General features: G+C 42.8%; 1 protein-coding gene across 7 annotated transcripts; it reads right to left on the minus strand.

Moving 5' to 3' along the window:
* Nucleotides 1-500: 500 nt before the first annotated feature.
* tfap2b (transcription factor AP-2 beta) lies at nucleotides 501-13910 on the minus strand. Of its 7 annotated transcripts, none has more exons than XM_071921335.1 (9): nucleotides 13863-13910; nucleotides 10923-11384; nucleotides 8983-9037; nucleotides 7738-7757; nucleotides 7491-7496; nucleotides 7165-7367; nucleotides 6643-6761; nucleotides 5400-5541; nucleotides 501-789 (listed from the first exon to the last, which is right to left on the minus strand). In XM_071921335.1, the coding sequence occupies exons 1-9, from the start codon at nucleotides 13908-13910 to the stop codon at nucleotides 501-503; spliced, it is 1344 nt and encodes a 447-aa protein (XP_071777436.1). The 7 variants fall into 7 exon arrangements, with proteins under 7 accessions (XP_071777436.1, XP_071777433.1, XP_071777434.1 ...); XM_071921332.1 differs by lacking the exons at nucleotides 7491-7496; nucleotides 7738-7757; nucleotides 13863-13910 and adding exons at nucleotides 7563-7592; nucleotides 10206-10241; nucleotides 11785-11811 and having other exon boundaries at nucleotides 7165-7384; nucleotides 8983-9027; nucleotides 10913-11384; XM_071921333.1 differs by lacking the exons at nucleotides 7491-7496; nucleotides 7738-7757 and adding an exon at nucleotides 7563-7592 and having other exon boundaries at nucleotides 7165-7384.
* Nucleotides 13911-18527: the final 4617 nt, after the last annotated feature.

Here is an 18527-nt window from a genome sequence, read left to right on the forward strand (position 1 = left end):
AAGACCCTCCTCCCTCTTCTTCGTGTTAAGAAGTCACCAGACAAACCTGTATCACAGATAGGATGCTCGTCACCCACTCTTCATACCCACAATGCTTTTTCTGTGCGAGGACACACACACCGATGTTGACGCACACACTCACTCAGGCGCGCACGCACACACACACACACACACACACAGTGTTGTGGGTCTGCTGCTCACAGCGTCTCAGTCTCACAGGATGCAGGCAGGGGGAGCGAAATGGATGTAACACAGTAACCAGCATGTCCTCGGGGGAATGAAAAGAACGTAACACAGATGAAAAATCCCTCTGTGCTCTCTGACACTGGCCCACGGGCGTCTTCCTCTCCCTTTTCTCTCCCTCTCCGTCCTCCTCCTCCTCAGCCCTGTGTGTGGTAGGTCAGTCGCAGTGGTGTAAAGCTAGAAGTAACGGTGTAACGGCTCTGTCTGTCTGTCTGCTCCCCTCCCTCCCTTCTTCTTCTTCTTCTTCACCCTCGGCTTCATTTCCGCTGCTTCTCCTCTTTGTCGGCCTTGTTGATGGCGTCGCCGTGCCGGCTGCTGGGCGGGTTGTTGAGAAACATCTTGTCGAGTCCTTTGAGAGCCTCGGTGAGGTAGTTCTGGAGGGCGGTGAGCGCGGCACAGATGGCGGGTGAGCCGAAGCCGTGCGTGATGAAGGAGAAGTGGGACAGGCAGCTCTGGATGCCCGGTTCCAGGATGGGGCTGGGCCGCGAGTTGCCCAGGGGAGTCCGGTCCTGGGCCAGCAGGTCTGTGAACTCCTTACACAGCTGTCTGCAAGGGGGGGGAGACACAACAAGACGTCAGGAGGGAATTCTACCTGGTATATATGGGGCTTTGAAGGCCGATACCCAGAGTTTTAGAATTTAAACTGCTGATTGTGTTGTTTGTGCCGATTGTGAGTGTTTCCCCCAGAATTTGAATCTTGTCAGAGTGGAAAAGCCTCTGAAACAGCATTTAGACCATCATGGGACACTAAAACTCTCCACTGAAACCCATAATACTACTATTACTATTGCTATTACTACAGCTACTACTACTGCTGCTACAACTAACAAGGATAAGAATAAGGATAAGAACATATTCATGCATACTTGTGTGGAATCTGATCAAAATGTCGTATTAGAATCAATTCAGGTTAAGGGCTTCCCATAGACTACCAGTGTAGCATTGATCAATTACACAATACATATGTAATCAATCAAACTGCATCATCATATCAGATGTGGGCAACATGACTGACCAATATCCCATTTGTAATAAAAGGCCAATATATGCTGCATAGATCTGCAAACCAGTATGTCGGTCTAACCCTACCTAGCATGCTGCAAAACTCAATGAATACACCCAAATAAAATAAAAAACCTCTCACAATGAAATAAGCTGCATTTTAAGCATCAGTTTTACTGTAAAATCCAAGTTTTTTTTTTTTTTTTTTCCTGTGGGAAAACAACTCCACAAGGCAGATTCTATCAGGGGAAAACAATGATGGTTGTGCTGATGTTACAATATGTTAGGATAGGTGATTTCGCAGTATGCCGGTTGCCAATTCTACATCATCAGCTGGTGTACTGCAAAAAGCCCCAATTACACCTAAAATCACACACGGCTAACTTCCTACACAAGGTGCCAATACAGCACAGCATGTTAAAGGTTTCCTCCTCACTTACTCTGATAGCCATGTCATGACATTTTCTTCCCATGTGCTAATCCCCTCCCTGCGGAGCAATGATACTGTCTAAATCCCTTACTTGAAAAAATGAGTATTATTCCCTTTACACTGTGCGGTCACACTGGCACCTAACATACTGTACAGATGGATCCACTGTCCTACTACTAATACAGCAGTAGTGGTAGTGGGTGGGGGTGGAAGGAGGACTGCAGCATATCACATATATCACAATCAACCATAATAATCCCAACTCACATACACTAACACTGACTTTTTATAAAGCTAAAGCAGTGTTTTCCCCAGAATTGTATTCTTGTCAGGGTGGAAAAGCCTCTGAAACAGCATTTAGACCATCATGGGACACTAAAACTCTCCATTGAAAGCCAGACTATTTCAATTCTTTTTGGCAGCTCCTTAAGGCCACCATATCTATTCAATGGGAGGGGAAACTCTGAGCTAAAGCACACTGCATCATGCTGTGCTAATTTCTCTCTTGACTTGAATCAGGGTGTTAAACCAGGATTGACTGACTTCTAAAATCCCTTAAAATCCTCCTCAATCACATGCCACAGATTCTACTGTGGCACCATGGTTCAGTAGCCCTAATAAATCTTCAATTACATATCAGGATATTATCTCACAGGGATATTCCAGGGTCACAGTGTTTTACTTGTATTGTCTTGCCGTTGTTTCATCCTTTGCACTCCAATGACTGCTTGAAATGTTTGATACAACAATTTAAGCTTGCACTGGAGAAGAGTATCTTCTAAATGCATAAAATGACATTAAAATGGTACCATAAGCCATAAGCAATCCCCTCTCAGATAATCCTACACTGTTATATATAATCAATCTGTGATGTTCAATGCATTCCAGGAGTTATTTTGTGATCAAGTGTTATTTTGTGATCATTCATTTTTTTTCGAACCCACTTTCCACCAACCTGCCTCGCCTACTTTTACTTTAGTTAGTGTTTTCCTACATTTCCCAGAATGCCTTTCATCAACCACCAGAGAAGCAGCATGAACTTGTTGCTTTCGGCCGTGGGTTTTACGCGTAGGTGGAGAGACCGAGCAAGAGAGCGGGTTTTTGCAGTCAAAAACTGAGAGTCGGCCCTTACTCGAAACACAACATGTCTTGTGGCTGCATTGCATTCTGGTCTATCGAGGCTGCTGTCGGTGGATGGTGAATCTAGAAAGAAGCCCTCGCTTTTTGGATTCTGTGGGACTGCAATCAAAACCGGACGTTTACTGTGTATGTTTTAGATCGCTGAGAAATATTTCTTCTATCAAACTCCATTGTAGTTGTGAGAAAAATGCACCACCAAACAGCACAGTGGGCCCAGAAATGCGGGGTACATTGCCAATAACTGCTTTTTTTCCCTGTAGCATCATAATAATGCATCGTATTCCTGTAAATTCCTCTCATATACTCGAATACTACACGAACGGTAGCACTGGATTCCTGGAAAATGAAGCGAAACTAACGCCAGAGGATGGAAGTTACAGGTATATCATGAAGGGCAAGTCTTATATGTGGCATTGGAGGTATAGACATAAGACATGAGGCACAAATAATCAAATGGATCCTCATTCTTAGATTTCAGGTGAAAACGTAAGGGGAAAACAATACACCTTTCCACTGCTCTCCTTGTTAAATTTCAACAAATCACCCACTGGTTTTAGGCCCACATTCTGCAATCAGACCTCTCTCTCTCTCTCTCTTTCTCTCTCATGCATACACTCATACTTGCACGCCCCATGCACAGGCACACACACACACACACACACACACACACACACCCTATAAGCGGCCTAAGGGCAGAGCAATAGCAAATGAGTGACAGGCTGTGCGGGCCGAGCCCAGCTGGGGTTAGGGGAGTAGAGAGGAGAAGCCGCCACCCGGGGCTACACTCAAGGCTCCGACTGTTGTTTTCTGACGACTTGAAACACTTCACTGCTAAATAATGAATTTCTAACAGGCAGCACCGACACACAGTATTGGAACAGGTTTGAATCTGAGCATCAAACATCCACCACTGAGCACACCGTACATACTGAGTGCTGCGTGGATGCACACACACACACACACACACACACACACACGCACACACACACACACACACACATACACACATACACACACAGATGGCTTATGCAGGCCAGCAGACAACACTATGAATGCAAGCTAAAAATATAGGCCTCCTGAAGGGATCTTTGTTTCTGCTTACAACTTTTTCCCTATATGGAAAAACTGAGTTCAGTGAGATTTCTTGAGGAAAATGGACACAGAAGAGGCTTACTACTAACACATTGTCCTAATTATTCAGCATCATAAACTACTCAGTAATTGGCAGAGCAGCTTTTGTAAAATATACTGGTTGAGTATCAAAAAAACTCAATAATCCACTGGGATTCTGTGATTAAATACATAACATTGTGTGTTTAAAAAATTCTGTCACAAGGACTGCTGCGGTGTTCAGTTGGCAAAGGTAATCAGAAGGTCCCGGATTCAATTCCACAGTTTAACGGCCATAAAAATTGGATTATATAATAATTATGAGGGGTACCAGCAAAATGGATGGCTTCTAAAAGCAGAAGTAGAGGGGTCACACATGCACTAGCAACCCCGCTGCTTGTAGTTTTTAATCTCTATTTTCTAAAGGGCTCTGCATCAAAGAAGGTTTATCTATGCTGGAGCTAAAGGTTGTGCTCGCTCATTTACAATGTGATGGGGATCACACCATCCAACGGATAATGCAGATAGTCCTAATCTCATCCTAATTTACTTTTAATTGCACCATTTTACGGGGTTAATTGATATTGCAATCGAAAAGTTAAAATTGTTCCCTTTTTTCTTATTTAAAAAAAAAACATGGGAAATTACTGCTGTAACGATTTTAACGTGGATTTGGGCTTTCTCCTTAAATTGAACTGAAATGTTTGAATTGAATGTAACTATTTTTTCAGTAGCTATGGCAATGCTTTATTCAAACATTTTATTACAGATTAAATCCATATCATATGCAATGTGTTTTATTAAGAAAAACTCCTTTCGCCAAATGTCAATGCCATTTTTGCTGTGGCAGAATGGACTGTGTGTGTATATGCTATAGGTGTGGCATATTCACACATAATGTGTAGTATAAGCTATAGCAGTGGTACTCAAAGTAGGTTCTGGGCACCCTTAGGGGTCCTTAATTAGGTGCCATGGGGTCCCCAGCAAAATAGGGAATAGTTTAAATTCACCACAATTGAAATCACTAGAAATTATCCTTAGAGAATGTGGATGACTGGGTTTCACTCCTAGGACTGTATTTTTTACCCACTAACAGTGAAGACAGTTATGTAATTCAAATCAACAGCAACAAAAAATTTCCCTTATGGGTCCCTGGGACAAAATCTTATCAAATGGGGGTCCGGGGGCCCTAATGTGTGTCTATTCGGGGACTTGTGTGACATGAAAATGTGTGAGAACCTCTGCTCTATTATATCATCAGCTGTTTTTCTCTTGGCAAGGCAATATAGTTGACTGATGTGAGGTTGTGTTGGAGTTTCTAGTTGTTATGGGCTATACAGTACATTACATATAATTCAAATCAACAACATAAATCTTCCTCTAGGCCTATACGGGGCGTCCCTGGGACCAAATCTAATCAAATGGTCTCATGTGTGTCTTACTGGGGGTGCCCTGGGCCAACTGTAGGACTCACTTTGTCGCCAGCAGCATGTTTTTCCGCGCGTGCAGCTCGTTGGGGTCCGCGTGCTGCCGGTTGAGGTACTCGCTCACGGCCTTGGTGGGAAACTCCGTCTCGCAGATGTAACCGAAATCCCGGGCCAAGTGGACCGCTTCACCTGGGGGGAGGTATGAAAGTATCATGTATTAATGCAGATAATGTGAATAACACGCGTTACCGCAATGTTATTTAGCCTACTTTCCTCAGTAACGAATAGTGTAACGAATTACTATTTAAATTTCAGATATGATGTTACAGTTACCAATACCAAAAAAGGTATGTTGTCGGAGGCTACGTCCTCTTTTCTATCCACCGGTTCGTTTTCCACATAATTAGCCGTCGTCCTCTCAGTTGCCAGCTAGCTTAGATGCAAAAATGGACGAAAACTGAACTTTCTCCGGGTGGAAATTATCATTTTAGTGAGAAAAAGGAGGACAAGAACATTGGACATCTATACTGTTTGGTTTCCTCGTCATTCAAAGGAGTCGGAACTGACCTAATTTTGAAGGTAAGAGAGCACACCAGTCGTCAAAGTTGGGGGTGTAACGGAAAAGTAGGCTAATGTAGCGAATAGTGTAACGAATTACTGCTCCCAGGCGGGAAAAAAGTAACCGATAGACTTTTGAAGAGTAAAGAGTTTTAGGCAAAGTAATAGGCTAGGCTACATTACTTTTTCTACTTGTAATGCCTGGGTGGAAGATAGTTGAACTGCATTTTACAATGTGAGGACAATATTGTCTGACAGTAGAGCTGCAAGATAATTATTAATGGAGATGGGCAGATGGGGCTAAAGCAGTCTCTAATCAATCTCTACTAACTAAAGAAAAAAAATCCCCTCTATCTCTCTCCTTAGCTTTCATTCTATTTCTTTTCCTGGCACTTCACTCGGGAATAGGCCTATTGTAAGGCTTAGATCCTGACCTTTGCAATCCTTCATTTTGGTCGCAGTATTTTTTTTCTGCTGGACTGTAGGCTACTCATAAGTGGACATGGACAAGATGTCAGCTAAACAGACGCCTAAAATCCCGAATGTAACTTTCGCGTTTTAGCCTGTTGCCACAAATTCCAAAGTTATAGGCTAGGTCTAGAAAAATATTTACACGACATAATTATTTTTTTTTTATCTTGTTATAAACCCATGGTAATCCCCTCCAGGAGAAAAATAAAATGAGAAAATTGTCATTTGGTATGTTTGGGCGAAAAACCATGAGACAGTCACCTTCTACAAGAGATGTTAGTAATGTGACATTGGCAGCCTTGCGTCTTCCAGCGGGTAAATTCAGCCCAATCTTCTCCAGCTTTTCCCTCAGAGATCTTCCACCGTTTTTGGATTTTGCTCTACGAACACAGGAAAAAATAAAAATGTAATTGTGTATACAATGTAGCGTGTAGGTCTGTTTGTTCTGCATACATGGGCTATAGGAAAGTGGGGTAAGATTTATTGTGATGGCGCATTTATTCATGGGCGTCAAATTGGTATGGAAAACCAATGTTCCCTCTAAGATCGTATGTCTAATAATTTATCACATATTGACCAAATAATATCTTGTCACTGCTCCACTTGATATAATTCTGTTGATATAATTGGAGGTTTTGGTGGTAAATGACATCAGATGCAGGAAATTAACCGTAATGTGTAGTGAATTTGCATATAGTTCAGCAGGCCTAAGCTTTGAGAAATCATCTGGTTATTGGTGAACATCAGGGCCTGTACCAACTCTGTCTGAGGCTGTAGCCATACCTTCTCAGCACGCCTCCCAACAGAGAGGCGTTGAGGCACTCGGGCGGGGACAGTCTCCTCTGCACCTCCCCTACAGTCACTTTGTACTTAGAGGTGGAGCTGAGCAGCGACAGGCGGCCCGGTACCGAGCAGAACACCTCGTTTATGTTCACGGTCACTCCACCGATCAGCCCGTCCTTGCCGAGCATCAGAGAGCCCATGCTCTTGGGCGGCATGGGAACTGAAGGAGGGGTTAAGAGGAGAGGAAAGGTCAGGAGGCATCCTATTGCACCGCGTGCCATCAAGTTTTAAAATCCCTTGTTTAGTCTGTTGCATCCCATTTATACATCACCCTTCATGATTGACGTGGATTTAATAGGTAAAATAAATTAGGCATCATACAGTAGCCTAGCTGTCACCACCTGATCTCGAGGAAAGAGAAACTGGTCCTAATTGTTTGTGCAGTCAGTGTGGAACCAATCTCTCTCTCTCTCTCTCTCTCTCTCTCTCTCTCTCTCTCTCTCTCTCTCTCTCTCTCTCTGTCTCTCTCTCTCTCTCTCTCTCTCTCTCTCTCCCTCTCTCTCTCCCTCTAACTTTGTTCAGTGTTAATCCTCCTGACCACGCGCTCCGAGGGCGGCCCTGGCCTAATGAGGCGCCCACGCGTCGGGCATTTGCTGTTATTTAATGTCGCGCGACATTCTCATTACGATATTATCGATTGTTGATTGGCTCGCGCTCCCAAATCGCATTAACCACCTCCCCGTCTTTTCTCCACGGCCGGTTTACTCCCACCAGCGAGGGAGCTTCTTCATCCCGGCTCCCACGTTAATGCTCGCGCTAATGGTGTAAAGAAGCAGCCAGCTATAGTGCGCGAGGCCAGCGCGAGGGGTTTTGATGGCTCCACGGGGGATAATACCGCAGATTAGCTCTAAACGAGCTCACGAGATCTCCGTGAGCGGTGCCATTTATTACATCAGCGGCTTAAATGCCCCGCGGGGAGCTCAGTCACTCAACATCCCGTAACTAAATCACCGCACATCATCAGAGTGGCAGCGCGGCAGCCAGTCACCGACACACTGCCTGGTAGTCAATATACCGGGATCCGTAAACCGTCTTAAACCTCCTCACCCTTGGACCCAAACGGAGAGAGCTCAGCCTGACCAGGCTTTATTAGAACCTGCTGCTATATGAGATCCACTAGAAATACAGTTCCTGACCCATTCTGGGTCCCAGCCAGGGATGCAGGCCCAGCTAAAGCCCTTTATTTGCCAGCAGTTTACCCTGCACCTTTCTAGGCTCATACAAATATTGAGGGCATAAATTCATAGCACACACCATGTTAATATGTAGGTTATATGAGGATAGAAAAAAAAACTTGAAACTTTGACCATCCCCATGGGGGAATAGGGTCGTTGCAGCAAACAGGATACAGCAAAGACAAATCAGATAAAAATATAAACAAGAAGATACCAAATGGCGTTATTAAATAAAAAACGTTAATCTCAACACTATATAATATAAGCCATATAAAAAGGTTTACAGCATTATAAATAAATTATTTTCTGAAAACATTTGATTTTTGTTGATCTTGGTGGTTCTTTTCCTGATGATGATCATGGACTACGAAGTCATACCCACCTTTTTATTTAGCACTACATGACGGTTCCCAGGAGTTTAAATGAGATGCTGAGGTTTACTTAAATCACATCAAAATATAGGCTACAACAAACTAAAGCCTACAATTTAATGATAACATTACTGGCACCGTTGCCATTGTGTGCGTATGTGTGTGTGTGTGTGTGCGTGTGTGTGTGTGTGTGTGTGTGTGAGTGAGTCTACCTTTCTTAATTACTGATTGATCCAGTATGTTCATTCCGTTGTTGTCTTCAATGCCCTGTTAAAACCAAGATAAACACAAAGCATTATAGTCTGCTGCTTACAAGAGGCTCAGCAAAACCCTGTTTAGGGCTTAGTAGGTCTACGAGTCCTATTTCTAATATTTAAATCGAATTAAATCACAACTGTTTTCACATAAACACCAAAACGAATCAACTAGGCCTATTAAATAAGCCTTAATCAACCTTGATTCATTTCGTTCACTTAAAAAAAGTTAATTGAAGTTACTTTTCCCGTAGCAATCAAGTCTGGTTTATAATCCATTCTCATTCTTGTTTATTAAACCTCCTCACCGCACACATTTGTTCTTCTCATTTGTTCTCATTTTTGTTCATATAAGACGAAGTTTGAAGCTTCAAGTTTAAAGCTTCATTCATTATTCAAATCACCCGGAGAATTATGATAATTTCCTTGTTAAATAGACATGTTGTCATCTCATGTCATTGCCTCACACTCAGAGATAAATAAAAAAAAAAAAAAAAAAAAAAAAAAAACAATAATTCGTTAAAATAAATTAAACAACACAAACAAATACAGAAAGCCAGAAATGAGAATCTATTTTAGAGGTTAAATGGCAAGATATTCCTAATGGTTATACCCTTAGGGGAAACTAGGGGAAGATTAAATCCTACAAAGCTGAAGTCTGAAGACATAAAGTCTATTTCATTCATTCTTCGGCAGCTTGCTTTGTACATTTGACACCTTAGCAGCAATACAACACTCACAAGCAGCAGTTTCATAAAAATAGGCTAACCATCCCCAAAAAATAAATTCAAATTTCAACAGAAATCATAATATTAATAATATCAAAATATGAATTCTATTATTATCAAGACTAATTACACTATTAAGAACAGCAATATAATAGCCTAATAATAATAATAATAATAATAATAATAATAGTAATAAATGTGATATTGTTACAGCAGTAACTGCGTAATGTCCAGGTAGGTTAAAAATATCAAATGCCATGAAAAACACACAAAACTAATGTTAAATATATTTTCTTCTGCATTAAAATGAAATGTTAAATGTAAGATGTTGCAGCATCCTCCTCACACCAGTCTGCTGTAAATATATATTGAACGGTCGTAGTGAGGGCTTTAATGCAGTATTTAACTTGACACAAGCAACATTTGAGCTCCACACAGCAGTTTATGAAGCACCGATATGGCAGTTATGATAAATCTGGGTAACATCTTCTCATCAAATAGGATGGCCCAGGTCTATAGGACAGTTTTCTTAGCTGTGGGCCATTTGCATTAGGCTACAGCTGCTGTAAGACTCCAGCCCTGAGGGACTTTACTCACTGACCTTAACTCTGAAGGCACTGATACACGGGCAACATAAGGAGACAATATAGAAGGCTAATGCAAACAATTGTGACAGTATGCTTTCATTGTAAGTGTTAATTTTGCCTATTCTTTTATCGTTTATTTTCCAAATACAGAGAAATAGGCTACTGCCCACATACATTTCCGCCTAAAAGTTGACCATGTATCATTGCCTTAAAAGCAGGGGTTCTGAAATGTTTTCATGTCACATTTGCGAGATTTTGCACCAGGAACCCCTATATTGAAAGATTTTTGTTGTTGCTGATTTAGTATTGAATTGTGGAACTAGGCTACATTGTATGTGGGGAGAGAGGAGTCCATATAAAATTCTCACTCTTGTGCATTGTGTGTGGGTTGATTTCTAGTGACTATTGCTCATTTTGTTCAAGGACCCCACTTTGACAACCACATGGCTTTTTGAGTAAAAACCCATTATAGTTTTCAGCCTGATACTAATCCAGCAGCATTGGAAAATAAAATCTAAAATGTATCACACGCAGTTTAACCCCTGTAGGACTACTTAGCTGTGACCTTTGAACCCAGACTCACCTGAACGTCCTCCATCCCGTGCAGCCCGTGTAGCAGTCCGTCGCCCATACCGGGCTCCAATCCCGGGTGAGCGGAGTGGAGCAGCACGTCAGGCCGCCGCACGCCGCCGTAGTCCCGCCGTGGGTCCAGACCGGACAGCTGAGGCAGCGAGGCCCGGGGCTGGGCTAGCAGAGAGGAGCTCTCCATCCGCTCCCCGGCGGCGTCCTGCCGCTGCCGCGCCCCCCAGGCGCCCTGCTGGCTCTGGTGCAGGGAGTTCAGGGAGTACGGGTCGCTGACGTGGGAGTACGGGTCCTGGCTCTGGTAATGAGCGAGCGGCTGGTACGGCGGCGGGAAATATGGAGGCTGGAAGTCCGAGGAGGGCGCGTGAGACAGCGGCGGCGCGCTAGAGTAGGGTCCCGCGTGCGACACCGAGCCCAGTTGGGACAGGCGCGAGCCGTGGCTCGGGACACCGTCATGCCGGTCCTTCAGAAAGTGCAGAGAAAACAGATAAAATAAATCAGCTCACTGTATAATAGAACATCTAATGACAGAAACTCAGACACGGAGGCCTAAAGACATCAAGTCTGTTAGGGACAAAACGCAGCAAATCCAGTGGTACATCCAAACAGTGACAGAGCAGCTTAACATGCTGTCATATTTACTGCCCCTAAACAGCACTGATATTATCAAAACTGGCATGGGTTCGTCCAAACAAAAACATATGGGGGCCTGAAGAAAACAATGCAATAAAGATTTAGTGATAGACGACCATGTGTGCAAAATCCTCTTGCGTCGTTAAAAAAACTATCAGCAATATCTATGGATTCACTATTTGCACAAACGAATTCTGAAATACAGAGTCTGCAGCGGGGAAAAAACTCACCGTGGTGGAGTAGGAATGAACTAACATCTGTATACCGTCTGCTGGTGTCACGACCGGGTTCACGGTAAAACAGCAGGGCAGGAAAGACCGGGTTGGGCCGGGACACCAAAACTCATTCCAGGTAAAAGCCGCGTGTTTGTATTTGTCGGGACGGTCTGGTCTAAAGCTCCACGCAGAACCTTCTTCAGCCCGGAGCTGACGCCGCTCTGAGTGTGAGCACCGAGCTCCCGCCTCTACCCCCGGTATACGGTGTAATTGTTATTCATGACTGAGACTTACAGGAATATTAATGCGCGCGAGGCAGGGGACTGGCGACACACGGAGCGTGAAGGCTCTCGCGCAACCGTGAGTGACGTTTAAATTCCGTGGAGAGCCGAAACGGCGTGCACACAGCAAGAGATAGAAAGAGGGGGACTCTCTCTCGCAAGAGAAAATGAACCGGTCGCCCAAACCCATAAGGAACCCCCGTCACCAGAATTGTGCACGTTGGGGGGCCTTTTACAGGCAGAATCTGACGCTGAAAAAACACTCCTCACATCACAACTCCATCTGCATAAACCACCCATGGCTTTTGCACAAACTTTTCCACAAACATGCTTTGACATGATAAAAACCAATACAATTAGAGGGTCCTGTATAGGTCACTGGATAGCAATATAAACAGGGGGTCCTGTACAGCTAAATGGGTCGAGCATGACACTAACTACCAGGGATGCGGTTGTATTCCCACTGGGACCACTCAGCCTAAAACATGTATGCACTCACGACATTGCAAGGCGACGTGGAAAAAGCATTCCACCAAATTGACTACAACATTCAATATAATTTACTTTTACGCACAGACACAAACTAACTGCGTAAAGCTCCTACCCATCTTAATCATTAAGATGAATCATTGAGTTAATTAAATCTTGGCTCCTCTGAGTTGTAGCCTAATTTAACTCCCTATCCGATCCTTACTCCCAGGCCTTTTACCTAAACTTCACCCCGCCTGCTAAACTAACAGTCCTGAATAATAAAGCCGGTTGACGTTTGGCTGCAGCTGCCTTTGATTACTGGCACGAAAACACACCCGAGACACTACTGGGTGAACTGGGGGGTGAAAAGACGCGTGAGGGGCTCGTGTGAGAGGTGTCACGGGTGAAAAGAAGCGATCAAACTGTATTGTATGCCGGCCTTTTCTGCCCTCGCGGATCACTTGTATAACAGCGTTGTAGTCCCCCCTTTGCGCCGTGGGAGAAAAGCCATGTGCGGCACGAGACAGCGGCTTCCCACCGGGTTGAGCCGAGGGGCCTCGCGAGCTGCCCTTTCTCCGTGCGCTTTGTGCTCGAGCCCATTCAGCGCGAGCCGAGGCAGCATTTCGCCCCCGCGCGCGGCGGTGCTTTTCCCTTCCTCTCTATGACTTCTTTTTCTTTTAATTTATTGTTCTGGGATCAAAGCCAAATGATTTACATACCTCTGACACTTCACCCTCCTCTGACCCAATGTTTCTCAATGAAAGTTTTTTTTCCTGTTATTCAGCATCTGAAATTATTTCATGTAAACTATAATTTCGTTTTGAATGAACTTTTTTGCAGCACCACAGATTTATTTTATATAGCCTATATATATAGCCTATATTTAAGACCTAAAAAAAAAAAATCTGAAACTCAATTTAGATTTCGATTTTTCAATACCCCATTTCAGTACCATATTCCTATGTGAAATTTCACAAAGGTAACATACTCTAAAACAAATTAGCTGTAGACAAATATTTCCCTCTAATTTTACGAATAGCCTTTGCTCCAATGCGTAGGCCTGCAGAATATTCAGAAACATAACTACAAGATAATTGACACTCAAATAGATGTGAGCGAAAATGAGCAAAATTTCTGCCTGAACGAAATTGCCATTTAATGGAATGTCCTCCAATTCCTATTCACAGTCGCCGCATCACAAAATAACAGGCCTAAAGCCTACTGGAAAACATCTGCCGTAACTTACACAAGATAACAATTCATTTATTCTAAAAAAAAAACAACAACATATCTATTAAGTCTGTTTCCCCCAAGACACAAACAGCTGGACGGTAACGTTACCTCGTAAATATCTTCATACTTGACATTCTCAACTAGCTTCCACAGCATGGTCGCTTCTCCGGTGTCGGTAAACCGAATGCAGCCAAGTGAGGAACGGATGCCTCAACTCTCTCTCTCTCTCTCTCTCTCTCTCTCTCTCTCTCTCTCTCTCTCTCTCTCTCTCTCCCCGCCCTCTGTAACGCCAGACAGGCTTTGTGAATGGGGAAGCCCTGTAAGGACTCTCCACTACTGAGAAGAGCTATAGGGCAGGTTCAGAGCAGGCTGATGCGTGTATAGTATAGGGAGTAACAAATAAATACATGGAATACATATTTTATTGATCATGTAATTTTCCATGCACAATAAAGAGCACAAGCAATTCCAAACAAAAGAGCCTGCATGTGCTACACACACCAGGGATGGGTAACTCATGGGTGATGCAGAGGGCCAAATCAAATTAGGCAGCTGCAGGGGCATCATTTCACTAAAGCCTGAGCTATGGCAAAGTCCCTGCATCTAATATTATTTGCCACCAAAAGTTGCACTTAAATTGACTGAATTTCTGGGGACAAAGTGGAGCAACGAGAAGATATTATTATTTAGTCAATGTGATAAATGATTAGACATAGATCACCAAACTATCAGCCTAGAGGGAACATTAGTCCACAATGATCCACTGATAGGATTTTTTTTTAGATATGGCTTCTAAATAGATTTCTGGTGATTTTGCTTGATCTTTGCTCTGCATTATAATGATAAAAAATACAAGATAAAATTTGGACTCACTTGTATATGGCAAGAGCCACACTCACCAGTATACATGTTATGAAACTCATCCCAGGCATATTGCAAAAAGGCAAGAGAATATGGCCTGTAGCCTAACCCTGCAGATGTAAGACGGGTTTGCTGTTAGGTCCTCACAGAAAAGAGGACAATGGATGTTTCTGAATGCAGTTACTAACAAAACAGAGCCTTGTAGTATATGGGAGTAATGGAGTAATAGCAGTAGTGTTGATGAGGATATATACCTCTCTCTATAGTTATTTGGAATTTATTAACCTATTAGCTTAACTAGCATTGAAATACAGAATGATGGGTTTAAAATAATGACCCTATCAGTGTATTAGCATTGACTCGTGGGATTGGTGGAGTCACCATCTATACCCCCTTAGCAGAATATACACTTTTCAACCACCTTTACACCAATAAAAATACATGATGAAAAACAAAATAATAATAATGTAAGTGCGTGTACACATTGCTGCACAGCCATCACAACTCAATATCAAATGAATTTGAATTTGAATTTGAATTTGAATTTGAGGGTCCAGCTTTGATAGACTGCGTTTCTGGCCATGTTTTAAAACAGCCTTTGGTTATCAATCACATCACATCACATCACAACTCATCACATCACATCACATCACATCACATCACATCACATCACATCACATAACATAACACATCATAACAGCGGGATGATATGCAAGAAATGGTTTCTTTATGTTTTCCCCTTAAATTAGATTAGTTGTATTTACCAAATCTGCACAACAAGGAAGACATGAATTCCTAATATTGAGACATTGTTCATGTCTCAATAGTCTCAAGGCTTAAAATCTTTCTTTATCCTCCCCTTCATTTACTGTACATCTTCACTTTATTAATAAAGTGGATTTAAAAAGCAAAAATCAGTAAACAATCATAGCTTTCACTTGGAGTCACCAGGCCAGTATATATTCTATTTAGTAGAAAGACCAGGTGTTTCTAATATTCTGTATCCTTGATGTATGTTTCCCCCTCTCTTAGTGATCCACTGAGAATAAGCACAGAGGAGAAAACCCTGACTAATGTAACACATATGAACTGGTCGGTGGGAAACGGCCTGGTGGGAAAACTCCCCATTTAAATCTATAGGCTAGTTAACAAGGGGCATGCATGTAATAATCACTGTGACAACAAGGATGCCATTCCCCTACATCCACATTGCCTCCTTGCGTGTGTTTGTCCAAGTGTGTGTAAACTGCTCCCCCTAGTGTCATAAAGGCGCACATGCAGTCTCCTCTCCACATTGGTTGTTTTCAGTGTCTTATTCTCCCAGACTCTTCCTAATCTTTGAGTTCAATTTTACCAGGATTTCCTGGTTCAAAGTGTAACTTACTCTTAATTTCATGACCCGGTGTTGCAGATCTCAAATGTTTTTAAATAATAATGGATAATGGGAGATTTTGAATGAAACTGAAATGGAGGCAATATATGTGTGTGCATGCCTGTGTTTGTCTCTCTCTCTCTCTCTCTCTCTCTCTCTGTGTGTGTGTGTGTTTTCTCATGTATGTAATCTTACTATTCCGTCATCCATACCCCTTAAATGTGTGTGTATATCTGCACACATAACGCTGAACTCTTAACAACTATATGTGTATAAGGGTGTGTGTGTTTGTTAGAGCTTGCCATGTATGGCTAAAAAATGCACTTTATGTTTTTATAGCTGGGTTTGGGATCAGTCAAAACTATACTCCTTGGGTTCAGTTCAGGTTTTGACTTAAAGTTCATATGTATGAGGCCCAAGTCAAGCTCTAATAAGGTTATCTGTGTTCTTGTATGTGTCTGTATATGTGTCTGTATGTGTCTGTATGTGTGTATGTGCTCTCTGACATGGCTGCCATGGTTAAGCCCCTTTGATGTTCGGTGCAACAAAAGCCACCGAGGATAGCAGACATGAATGTTTAAGAAGCACGGCTGTTCCCCATGTTCTCTGGAATGACCTGCTGCCAAAGACTCACCCATCTCTCTCACACACACACACACACACACTCTCTCACACACAAACATGGCAGGGCATATGACTGTTAGCAATGACAGATGTCCTGACAGGCTGGAAGTCTGGAGGCATGGTTGCGGTTGTCGTCCTGCAGGGCTTTGACACACGATGTATCAGCATACATTACGCACATGTCACACTTACAGTCCCGCCGCCTCCCCGCATTTTGTTTGCAACCACGTACAAACGAGACACATGGATTCGTTTTTGTACTCAGTCTTCACTCTCACTTCATCCTAGTGTGTCTGCTCTTCTATTTTGGCATCCTCTATGTCATCAATACCCTGCTTCACATTCATACAGTCGGACACCAGTTCTACTGTCAGTCACTGAAGCACTGTTAGACATTTTCATAAGGTAAAAGTACTAATTGTGGTTATAGTTATTTCTCTATTGGCTGACTCAGTACAGAGGAAACAGCTTCATAAAAATGTTTATTTGGGTATTAAAAGATATGAGTAACTTAGTGTGGTGTAGTAGCTATTACATGTGAATGAGTAATCCAGGTGTTACCACCAAATACCACAACACCATAAAACACCTGTTCCCTCTGTATGTTACCCAAGACTACCTTTAAGGCCTTCATACCCAATCCAGTGTCATGTTGAGTTTAAATTATGCAGACTTGTGGCTGCGGTTCTGCTTTCGGCCACTAGGTCGCACTAGAGCATCACAGAATAGAGGTGAAGCCCAGTTGGAGAGGCAAAACACTGATACCTGAGTTCAGCTTTGATAATTACCTACATTGTATGTCAGTAGATGTGGATCTGGGGAATGGGTCTCTAAAATAATTCAGGGAAAATGTGAGCAAAGTATATTTCTAACACCCACATATTTTCTTTTTTTTTTGTCTTTTTTTTTGGTAATTTAATGAATATTTGCAGCCTCAAGACTTATTAGACAGCATTATGTACCCGTGTGCTCATGTGCATGTGGCAGACTCACTAGTGGGGCATCCAGTTGGTTTTAGGGTTTGTTAGTTAAAAAATAATTGAGGACTAATTCATAAAATAGTCAGAATATGGAGGTGGGGGGGGGGGGGGGGGGGGGTATCTTTGCATCTTTGGGTTGAGGGTTCCAGGGTTGAGGGTTCCAATCCCTGTCTATCTGAACAGATGGAGCCTTCCTCTGACACTGCCACCCATACCCATACTACATCCAAATGTTATGCTGTAATAGCTTCCACATTCACATTATTCTCAGGATGTGGCACTGATACGTGACAAACAGAAACAGCAGAGGTTAATAATGGCCTAATGCAGAATAGTGCGTTCCTGTCATTTTGGCTGTGGGAGGCTGTTGTGTGTCGATGGCAGGTTTGAGGTGCGTGTGGCTTTACAGAGAGTGACAGGGACAGTCCAGGTAACGGCTGAGGAGAAAAGGCCTGAATGTTCCTGGGACCGAATGGGATCAGGGCAGAGGAGGAAGAGGTTTTAGCAGTGAGGCAGGGGAGGAGGGTTACGGCTTTCAGGAAGTCGAGATTTGGACAGACAGGGCTTAGAAGTTGAGTTTGGCATTCGTGACTATGGGGCTCAGTCAGCAGCAGTTATAGTTCCTCTGAGACCTGGGACTGTTTTATTCGGTTTTACGTCCATGGCAGTATTTATGGTGTTTCTGGGTTGAAGATGTGCAATTTGTGTTTGCTTTGTACATATTAGGCCTTACTTCTATGTAAAAATATCTGTAGATAGGTAGATATACATGCATGCATACATAGAGGTAAAGATAAAAGAAGCAAACAAATGAATGAATTAATTCATAAGTAATATAAAATGAATAAACTCATAATGTATTGAAGGCTAGGTAAGAGAACAGTGTTTTGGAAGATACTGAATTCAGAGTACTTACTGCTCAGCACTATAATATGG

This window comes from Centroberyx gerrardi, chromosome 18, assembly GCF_048128805.1.
Source record: "Centroberyx gerrardi isolate f3 chromosome 18, fCenGer3.hap1.cur.20231027, whole genome shotgun sequence".
Classification (NCBI taxonomy): domain Eukaryota; kingdom Metazoa; phylum Chordata; class Actinopteri; order Beryciformes; family Berycidae; genus Centroberyx; species Centroberyx gerrardi.